The 11,185-nt window shown below is 39.5% G+C and overlaps 1 protein-coding gene across 1 annotated transcript; it reads right to left on the bottom strand.

Moving 5' to 3' along the window:
* Positions 1-495: 495 nt before the first annotated feature.
* Positions 496-7,788, bottom strand: ndel1b (nudE neurodevelopment protein 1-like 1b). The gene is made up of 9 exons (XM_037688416.1): positions 7,697-7,788; positions 5,401-5,497; positions 3,679-3,832; positions 2,885-3,033; positions 2,644-2,780; positions 1,680-1,847; positions 1,504-1,595; positions 1,209-1,354; positions 496-1,121 (listed from the first exon to the last, which is right to left on the bottom strand). Exons 2-9 carry the CDS (start codon positions 5,484-5,486, stop codon positions 1,031-1,033), a joined length of 1,023 nt encoding a protein of 340 aa, XP_037544344.1. The 5' UTR covers positions 5,487-5,497; positions 7,697-7,788; the 3' UTR covers positions 496-1,030.
* Between the last annotated feature and the right edge of the window lie 3,397 nt (positions 7,789-11,185).

Raw genomic sequence — 11,185 nt, 5'->3', positions numbered from 1 at the left:
GGAATATCATTGTTTCTACTGGAACAACAACGTCATGCAAAACTTTTAACGGAGTAAAGATTTATGAAATAGAATTTTCATAAATCTGCAAAGTAATGTTGATCAGAAATTATTCAGGATAGCACCAATCCACTTCAATCTTGGCCTCGCTTGGATTAGCTGTTAGTTTAATGATCCACGCAGAATTAAACTTTATTTCTCTAAACTGAGCTTGTTCAAAGAGCCTTCTACAACTGATAAGATTGTTGTTTGCAACCTCGCCACAGAGCCCACGTGGAAAGAATCTTAACCATTTCTTCAGGAACAGAATTAACCGGGTGAGATTTCCCCTAGAGGATTTCAGTCATTAACAAAAAAAAACAAGGCAGACTGCACATCAGCTACATGGCTTTGAACGATCAACATTCACTTCGGTCATTCTTATCAGTTTGGAGTCCACTCACACTTCATCAATCACACGTTGCACATGCACACATGAGAGGGAGGGGGGGGGGGGAAGGAAAATTGCATTTTAAACCACGGCAAGATAAATTAGTTAATATGAACATGTTCATTTTCAAATATACATTCTAAACAGAAAAGTTTAAATGTGCAATTTCATAGAAAACAAGGTTTGAATGAAGCTGTGGTCTTCTGAGGCCCTTTAGTCAAAAAGATAGTTCTGCTGAGGTGTGGAACCGCTACAGTCAACACTGAGGCTGACTGACAGGGAGCACTGCATCGTAAAGATGGTCAAACAAGCACAGCACAGATTTAGGCACATGCAAGAAGTGCTAGGAACATGTGCACAACCGGTCGTGCACCCACACACAGACGCTCTGAGAGCTGTGACCTGGAGTCAAGTCCACTGTTAGGTCAGGCCTCTCTCGCACCCATCAAACATGCACTCCCACACAAGTGAACATTCAGTCTTCTTTCCTGCCACTCGCGCTCGCACACAAACACACCGCAGCCGAAATGTCCTTTCTGTTGCCACACTTGACTGGATAGACGGATGTTTCAGCAGAGGTTGGTGTCGCCTGTGGATTCCTCATACACTTAAAGGCAACATTCCTGTGTGAGTTATGACTCTGGATGAGGCCATGGAGGTCAGGGAGCTGGGGTCCAGTCCATTTACAGTGCTGCAGGTGAAACACGTTTATGAGATGCAGTGCAAACAGAATACGATTATTATTTTATCACGGGTTAAAAGTTGCTAACAGACTTACGTTTTGTCAAAGTAAGTGGTGTGTAGAGTGTGTGAGAACTTGGTGGCGTTGCCGTTGATGAGTGTGCCCTTGTCTGTGGAGTAATTCTTTCTTGCTGCCTGATCTTTGGCCATGTTTCTACAAGCAGCAAGTTTGGACTCCAAAGCCTGGTAACAAAACAGAAAATGGACCCATTAGCACAAACAGAAACATTTTCCTTTGAGGTCATCAGCATTCAGTGCACCGATTTAAAATTAAAAGAGTAAACACTGAGCATCTCCATATGAACACGCATAAGAAATAGGTTAAAACTTACCCCGACTTTTCTCAGAAGGTCTCCAACTATATTCAGAGCTGACATTCTAGCAGAAGGAGTGAGGGCAGACCCACCACCGCCATTGGCCAATGCTAGAACAAATGCATTCAAATAGATGAGCATGTTTATATTGTTTTATTTATACGTGTAAAAATAGGAATGGGATTAACCTGTACCTTTTGAAGTACCAAAAGAATGCTCTAAACTCTTTCCTACAGGTGTGGCAGGAAGGGACAAAGAGGCCTGTACTGCAGAATCCATCTTGTCGATGTCTAAAGTGGGTGAGCTGGGTGCTGACATCCTGTCGCTGTTTCTTTCTCTTACTGCCAGCTCCTGCCTCAGATCTACAAAAACAAACAAACAAACAAACAAAAAAAACATATAAGTCACACATTTTTGCATAAATTTGCACATCCTGCAATTTATACACTGAAGTGTAATGAGTTTTTTTTCTCCCATATTTATAACCAATTTTTGGCTGAGATCTGACAATTTCATTCATTCTGGCATGGAAAATATTGAACACTACTATTTTCAGCCACTAGTGGGCGCTCGAGCAATATGACAAGCCACATGTCTCATTAATAGGCAAAAGTGGCTATTAATGAGACACTTTGCTTTCCATATAGGCCACCTTCGTCTCGCTCTGGACCTCCTGGAGCAAAAGTCAAATCAGCTGCATTTCGCCGCGCTGCCCAGGTGAAATGCAGCTGATTAACCATTAAAGTACACGTATTAAGGAAAAGTTAAACAGACACACCTTTACTATAATGTCAAGCAAACAAATTTGTTTTTAAATGTTAATCTTGTTAAATTTGTGTTAAAGTCCTTCTGTGCACGCTCCCGCGGCCGCCATTTAACAATAATAATGTTATGTATTGTCATTGTATGTTCCCAATTCTGATACAATGGTGAAATTGGATCTCTGCATTTAACCCAACCACCACCAGGTGGCGCAGCTAGCAGCCAATTGATTTTTGGCACAACACCGGCCCATGTTTCCAGATGGTCAGCAGTGACGCATAATAGATGCGACTTATACGGCGGTGCAATGTGTACGGCGGAAAGTACGGTAAAACTAAGCCACCTCCAAAATCCCACACACGATGCTTACAAAAAGCAGAATGGAGTCTTCTTTACCTCGTGCTTCATCTTTCAGCCTCTGCACAGACACGAGGAGAGACTCCTTCTCATCCAACTCGCTTTCAAGAAAGGCATTTCTCTCAATGGCCTGGTTTAAACGGCTCTCAAAGTCCTCAAGAGACACTATCATTGCCCTAAAAATACAGAAGATATTTTTTAACACAGCAGCAGGTGCACATGTAGGTGACCATTTGCAAAATTCTGAATTTGCTCAAGTTATAAATCATTTCATTCTGACCTCTTGGCTCTTTCCAAGTCGTCGTTGGCTTGTTCAAGTTCTCGCACATATTTGTATAGCTGCTCCTTGATGCTGCGTGTCTGACTCAAATCATCCTCCAAAACAGAAATTTGTTTGTAACTCTGGGCATACTGCTGCTCCAGTTTCTCCTGATAAAAATAAAAAATAAAAGTGAAAAAGGCCCAAGGGTTAGCCATCATAGAAAAACAAGTACAAGAACAGCCTCAAAAGATAACTTGTACATTTGGAGCAGTAGAGAAAATTGGGGGAATCACAAGACAGTGAAAATGTTCATTATTTGATTTTCAAAGGGCCTCTTTCATCCCAAGAGAGGCACAATGGCTCTTTTTCCTGAGCTTATAATTAATGACATTGATGCCTCTCTGTACAATAGTCCTGATGCACAACATCATTATGGTTTCTCTGGTTCGTTCCCTAATAATTTCCAGTGTTATGTTCAGCACAGAACCTCAAATGTTGAGTTATGTGAAGAAAAGAAAACGACAATGACCAGATAGATATCTTCAATGTATACATACGAAATGATCCGGGAAAGTGTTCAAGTCTGCCGTGATTAAAAACTGAACTCATCCTTTCCATTTTCTTCCAATTTATCCCGACATCCAATTAAAGAGTTCTGCTGGATTAACTAAGAACATGCCTCATTAAAACCGCCTACACAAAAGAGATGCTGGCTCTAACGAAGGTCAGATAATCTCATGAGTAAGAACTAATAACTTTTACCGCATACTCAACCACAGACAATAAGAAAACAAGCGAAGTCTGCAGGTTACCTTGAGGATGGACACCTCGTTCTTCACTTTCTCGTTTTCACTTTGTAAATCTCGAAGTCGATGTTCAGCCTGGCTGAGCTGTGCCTCTAACTCAGCCTCCAGTTCTCGGCTCCCCTCCTGGAACTCCTGCAGTTCTTCTTGAGCATCATGAAAACTATACAATAGGAAAAAAAAAATATATATATATGATTTTTTTTTCCACCCAACATTAGAAACCTTCAACTTCATCTATGCAGTTTTGTGAGCATCAGTTCTAGAAACCTGCCAGACTTTTATTCTGGAAAATAAACCAAGCTCAGAAACGTTCCTATAGCAGTTTATAACTTTCAGCTCAGTATTGTTGAGCTTTGTATTCTAAATATAAAGCTCAGAGGAGACCAGTGAACTGTGAGGACAGCAGTGTCAGATTAGATCAGAGAACGGAGACAAAGACACGTGTCTTGAGTCGTGGAGTGTATTCGATATCAAGAGAAATGTGAAAAAGGCAACAATAAAGCATGTATACACACACTGCTCAGGGCTGACAGACTAAAAACACTATTTGTAACAATATTCTTGTGCAAAAACTTATTTTGGTAAATATTTCAGGCTAAAAAAGAAAAGAAGGGAAAAGTCTCATGTTATAGTTTTTTTTGTTTGTTTTGCTCTACAGATGACAGTGCCCTGCACTGATCTGGAGTCAGCTGACTCATGCAGGCATAATTGCTTCTCAGTGGTTCTACAGAGCACTGGAATCCATGAATCAGTTGTTGTGCGGGGGTCGCTCCACACATACCAGTCACACAGGCTGCTTCATCAGCACGGTGGGCTCCAGGACCCCCTAATAACAGTCAGACAATTTAAATGAAACTGTAACAACTAACAGCATGAGGACAGGGAGCAAATGTAGATATTAAAGTACATTTTATACAAACTGATAATTAAAAAAAATCATAATAAAAAGGGAGAAAATAGTTTAAAACAGGTAAATTATTATTACTGCATGCTCATGCTGCCATCTTTCCAAGTTCGAAGAACACGTGTTAAAATCATGCGCTAGAGCCATCCTGAACAATCAATTTGGAGTTTGGTTTTTTCAATGGGATGAAGATTTTCCATGCATGTACCCACTGCAGGAATTTCCCAGAAAAACCACCAGGTCTTTAAAAAAAAAAAAAGTTCAATATTGGACTTTAACTGGACGCAGCAGGCCTCGGTTCCACAAACAGAACAAATGTGAAACGATTGGAACAGCGTGCCGTCTACAGCTGAACCGCTGTGGTTTCTGGTAAAATAAAATAAAAAAGTCTAAGCCGTTTCATTTCTTCCTGAGCAAGTCAGCAGGTTTGTGGTTTCCCATTTTATAAACCAGGTCTGATCATTTGCCTTTTACAGACTAAAATCTGTTTTTTGTGCTGGAACCTTCACAGATACTAATCCCCAAGCATTTTCCAACAGGTTTCTTTTTTTTTTTTTTTTATGTCAGTGAAGGGGAATTGTTACTGCAAGAAACTACAAAATAAATCATGACAGTTCTGTAATACACTCTAAAAACAAGCTTATTAGACAAACACTGTTTTTAAATGCATTGAACATAGCAAAATAATTGGTGAAAAGTCACACGTAATATAATGTTACAGCTGACTGAAACAAGATGCTAAACATTAACATTTGAAATGATGCAACATTGCTGAACTGACTAAATAAAATCAGTATTGTCATACAAATACATAACGTGCCTACCTTTTCTTATATTTAAGAGCTTGCGACTTCCAATAATCAACCTCTTCATCTTTTGATGAAAATTTAGGAATCATCTCTGTGTCCATGTCAGGGCACCCTGAGAATAAAAATAATAAAAATTAAACACTTGCACTGGCAAACTTCCTCAGTGTGTGACTTGTTGGCGACTCAGGAAAGTTTTTGCCGTTTCGGTCCTTTAGGCATGTAGAAGCAGGCACGGCGTGTTCCCTTATCTTAAAACATCCAATGAAAGCAGATATCAGAATATGTCACATTCCTAACTGCAGACAAAAAGATCTGAAGGTGAAGGCAAAACCATCTGCTCATCCAAATTCGTATTTAACAATTAACAACTTAACCGTGTCTAGATTTCCTTTTAAATCTTCCAAAATTCATTCACGTAACTCTCTGTGACCACAGTGGAAAGCCTTTCAAGTTTTCTATTGCCAACGAAAAGATAACACCGCTCAGCTCTTGGGATGTTGGTACAACAACTACAGACGACAATCTAGCCAAACGAAATGTAGTTGATGCCAAACAGATCAAAGCGGTCTCCCGCAGCCTAGATGTGAAATTTTAATAACGTACTTAAGGTTTTTGATTTGAACTCAGTTCTGCTTGGAGAAATAGCACCATGACAGACAGTTGCACTTCTTTTTAGTTGAGCTTTCAACCTCTTCCTCAGTCCAAGCTCTTCATAAAGCGTGTCCATGTGTGTTTCTATGTGAATGAGTGGCGGTACTGGGAAGAGGTTACAGCTGCTGTAGCTAAAATAATTTTACAATCCCAACTTGAGGTTACAGGAATGTTATACTGATATGTCCACCACTCAGAGGTCATAACAGAAAAACTCTCTGCTGAAATTATAGTTAAAATAAATAAGGGGAATTTGGGGGGATTTTTTTCTAAACTGCAAAAAATAATACAAATCTGGAGTTTTTACCGAGAGTAAGTAACAAATGTGATTTGAGACAAAGAGGATGTATTTTCCTTCCTAAGCAAGGAATGGTCTCCACACAGAGGGACAGCAACTTTGAGGAAAGACCACTCGCTCTTCCGTTGGAACATTCCTCTGAGATGGCCTCATCAACAGCCTACTGACTACACAACCCTCACGTGTTAGTATGCTGCTCCTGAAATCAAAACAGCGGGAAATCAGAGGCTTGCCAAAGCTGAAACGAGTTGGGTCTGGGAACGTACCAAAATATCTACACAGAGTCAAAATTAAAGCAATAGCAATGAGTCTTCACAAAACTAACACTTGTATGCAGAACAGACGGGGGCAGGCAGGCGCACAGTGCAGGTAAACAATTACATAATATGGAGAGAGGTTAAGTCTTGCCACGTAACAGGTCAGGAGAAGACACTCAGCCTGAACACATGACATTTTAGTATCCTCTGGAGTTACAATACACACGAGGAAGGAGCAAACAAAGACGAGCTATCTGGAAATACCAGACAGGGAAAGTGTAAAGAAAACTGCTGTTCCCCGACATTCTTGAATCAAGGTTCAAGGTTCTTTATCGTCATTGGCATCGCATGTGGTACATGAGGTGGAACAAAATTGTGTACTCAGATTATGTACAGTTATGTACTCTGACTCTTACATGATCTGATGCAGATGATGATGTGATTGTTAATAATTTCAGTAACGCAGCTATTGTGGTCACATGTGGTTCAAGGGGGTGGAGGATTACACAAATTCTTCTGCCATTAGATCTTTACGGACTTTCATTAGTTTGCTCCACACAGGACAACATTCAGCCCTGCAGGTTGAATTTACAGGGTGTGGTGGTGCACTTCCCTTCAGAACTGGGTGCATATTTTAGTCCCTTGGGTTATTTGGGTCAGCCCACAGGGCTTTTTTTTTTTTTTTTTTTCCAAAACAGTCATGGAACAACAGTAGGAGACGTTTGGTGTAAAAGAAGAGAACAAATATTCATCTCAAATTGATCAAAACGACTTGGTCCCATTGGAAATAGTTTTAGCTGTAGCCATGTAGCTAGTTTTATCATGCCGACTGACACGTTAGAATAAATAGAGCTAAACAGGAGATGACTTCACCAATCTGTGACCTGCTTTAAAACGTTACAATACACTGGACTGCTACACACATTTTGAAAGTGAATAATGTGTTAAAGAGACAAACCGAAGCCCATAACTATCGATGTTTCGCCCAAACATATTAGCATTTTTAAACGTCCACAAGAGCCGTCACCGAACAAGACAGATACCGCGTTAAAAAAAAAAAAAAAACAATAAAAAGCTGAATATTTAAAAACATTTAAGTTCTTACCTGCTCACATATCAAACCGGTGTCTCGTCCTTCGTGCCAGTAATAAGTCGTCTAGCCGACGAAGAACACTTTCCTCCGTCTCCGGGCCTCTGATGCTAAATGAGGTAACTGGGCTGTGTTTAGGAAATTGCCAACGCGTCTCCCGGAACCAACGTAAAGGCTCACAGGGGCGTACGTGCTGACGTCAGTCCTCGTGACGCAAGAACAGGGAGAAGGCGCACCTCCCAGACATTCTCAGAGGTGTGACGGGAAAATTTGCAGCGCGCTCAACTTTCTGGTCTTCAAGTTTCTGTGACTAATATAGCAACAACTTGTTTTTTGTAATTTTCCATAAATAGGACAACCAGGGACCTGTTTTTCCTCTAGAGATGACCTGTTAATAGTCTTTTCAGACATATTGGCCCTATTGTTAAAAAATAAATGTATAAATAGTGTCAATATACAAATAAATAAATAAAAATCTTGAAGCACAATACAAATAAATAAATAAATAAATAGACCAGTCCATGGTGTACCCCCGCCCCTCGCACTACATGGGCACCGGCGACCACGGTGACCCCAAATGGAAGAAGCGGGTAAAAGATAATGGATGGATGAATGGATGGAAAAAGTAAAGCAACCATTCAAACAAACTACCGGTAACTAACAAACAAAAAAGTCCAAACCTTAGATTCATTTTTATTTTATTACATCACATTCACATACAGTATGTTATGAGATGGCATAAAGGTTGTCTATCTAAGAACGCCAGCAGTTTGCGTTGAATCTTCACTTTGTTGTGATCCTTCATAACGAGGAAGCACATTGGCGATAGTGGAAAGAAATGACTCCCATTCAACAGGACTCAATATCCAGCAGGCTCAGGATGAACATCCATTGGCCTTGTATGGGCTGAGGTTTGAGAGGACAAAAAAGAAACAGGCAAACACAGATGGATGAGTCCAGGTGATGTTTCTAAGTGAAGAAAAACACATTTTAATGGGAGCAATATGTGCATGTTTATACATTTTTTTATAGACAAACATGGAGAGAGCAAGAGAGTAAAGACATCAGCAAAGTGAAGAAATGTGGTCCTCCAGCAGTTTAAGCCTTTGGCAGCAAAACGAAGGGTTAGCCCAACCCAAGTGAACCCTAAGGATTTATGAAAAGGAAAATTTTAAGCCTACTCTTGACAGGGTGTCAGTCTTAAAGACGGAAACAGAAAATTGATTCCACAACAGAATATGCTGATGATTGAAAGCTCTGACTCCTGTTCTACTTTTAGAAACTCCAGGAACAACAAGTAAACCCGCAGTCTGAGAGCAAAGTGTTTTGTTGGGAAAATATGGATCAACAAGTTCCATAATTGCTTTTGATATAGTTGATCACAATATTCTACCACAGAGGCTTGAATATGATATTGGAATTACAGAAACAACTCTAAAATGGCTTAAATCATATTTATCTGATTATTACCAATTTGTAAATGTAAATAATAAATCTTTTTCTTACAAAAAGTTAGTTATGGAGTTCCTCAGAGGTCAGTGCTTGGACCAATACTCATCACTTTATATATGCTTTCGTTAGGCAAAGTTATTAAACAGCATGGGATAAATTTTCATTGTGATGCTGATGATACACAATTATATTTGTCCATGATACCCAATGAATCCAATCAGCTATTTAGACTACAAGCATGTCTTAAAGATGTGAAAACCTGGATGACCCTAAGTTTTCTGCTTTTAAACTCAGACAAGACTGAGGTTTTGGATTTTGGACCTGAGCATCTTGGGAATACATTTTTCAGTCTTTCTCCCTCCTTGGATGGCATTAATCTGGCCTCCAGCTCTAATGTTAAAAATCTTGGTGTTGTTTTTGATCAGGACATGTCTTTTATCTCCCATATTAAAAATCTTACTAGAACTGCCTTCTTCCACCTGCGTAATATATCACTAATATTAGAAACATTGTCTAAAAATGATGCCGCAAAACTGGTTCATGCATTTGTCATGTCTAGACTGCACTATTGCAATGGTTTGTTATCTGGGTGTCCAAATACTTCTTTAAAAAGTCTTCAGTTGATCCAAAATGCTGCTGCCAGAGTCTTAACTGGAGTTGGTAGGTGAGATCATATCTCTCCAGTTTTAACTTCTCTCCATTGGCTCCCTGTCAAATCCAGAATATCAAAATCTTACTTCTAACCTACAAAGCTCTCAACAACCTAGTTCCATCTTATATTACAGATCTTATTGTTCCATATTTTACTAACAGAGCACTTCGCTCTCAGATTGCAGGCTTACTTGCGGTAGTTTCCAAAAGCAGAATGGGAGGAAGATCTTTCAGTTATCAGGCTCCTCTCTTGTGGAACCAACTTCCAGTTTTTGTCCATGAGGCTGACACATTGTCCAGTTTTAAGACTTTCCTTTTTGATAATGTTAGTCGGCTTGGTTTCCTCATGACCTATTTCTTATCTTATGCTGCTATAACCTTAGACTACTGGAGGACAAATCGACCTCATTTCATCAAATTAGCAGTTACAAATGCAAGCAAAGGAATAGTTTGCATTTGTAATTATTCTTTCTTAACATGTAATTTCTGTCTTTTTGTCTATCCTCCTGTAGTGAACCAGATAACCTCAAATCTACCAGATGGACAGAGACTGTTATTTTCATTGATCTGAATAAGTCTGAACCATCTGATGAACTTTCTTTCTTGAATTAATCAAGCAGAAAAGACAATTCTTTATAATCATTACTGTCTTACAAATGTTTTGATAATCAAATTGTGTTAGTTCACTCAATGCTTTACAGGTTGAAAAGAACTACTAATTTTTATTTTTACATAAACAGTAAGTAATGATTTTTGTTCCTCATTCAGAGAAGAAATCACCTGAATATGCCTTTCTTGATTTTCTGTCTGAAATGAGCAAGCTGTCGTAAGTATGTTAAAGGTTGGTTTTCGGTCAACTAAAATGTTTACCGAGAAAAATGTCATGTTTTACTATTTGAAAAGATTACAAAGTGTGAGACTCCACGAAGTCTGCTGTTGCTGCAATAATCTTTTCTGTATGTTGTAAACAATCCTTGACTTATGATAACATCTTACGTCACAAATCCACTCCTCTTTCTGGTCCTTCCACGAATCAGAAAGCTCTAAATTGAACAGGAAGTCGACCCAAATAAAATGTGGCAACTTCTCAGTTCATAGAAAGAAGAGAAGGAGAAGAGAATTATGGATTCCAGAATTCCAAGAGAATGAGAGTTCTGAGAGATGTTGGAATGAGAGCTGACAACAGGTCCGATAGTCCAACAGAATGAGCAGATTGAGAGTGCAGCCGGTTATGAAGAGTTTGGAGTTATGAAGAACCAGGAACGTTTGGGATTATAATTCTGTTTTGAGCTAATCAACGCACGACTTTCTGAAGGTTTGGTAGCTCTCGACGGAGACGCTGAAACGAGTCAGAAAGGAACTACATCCAGCGCTGATTCATCGTCAACAGGTAGATGGTTC

Source organism: Nematolebias whitei, chromosome 15, assembly GCF_014905685.2.
Source record: "Nematolebias whitei isolate Nwh7 chromosome 15, NemWhi1, whole genome shotgun sequence".
In the NCBI taxonomy this organism is placed as follows: domain Eukaryota; kingdom Metazoa; phylum Chordata; class Actinopteri; order Cyprinodontiformes; family Rivulidae; genus Nematolebias; species Nematolebias whitei.
The sequence above is the reverse complement of the archived record's forward strand: the minus strand, read 5'-3'. Positions and strand labels throughout refer to the sequence as shown.

Excerpts from the sequence above, each read along its gene's own strand:
- ndel1b (XM_037688416.1), bottom strand. The coding sequence starts at position 5,486 with ATGGACACAGAGATGATTCCTAAATTTTCATCAAAAGATGAAGAGGTT. Across the intron at positions 3,034-3,678 it reads ACGAGGTGTCCATCCTCAAG|GAGAAACTGGAGCAGCAGTA; the intron begins GTAACCTGCAGA and ends TATTTTTATCAG. Across the intron at positions 1,355-1,503 it reads ACCTTCTGAGAAAAGTCGGG|GCTTTGGAGTCCAAACTTGC; the intron begins GTAAGTTTTAAC and ends TTTTGTTACCAG.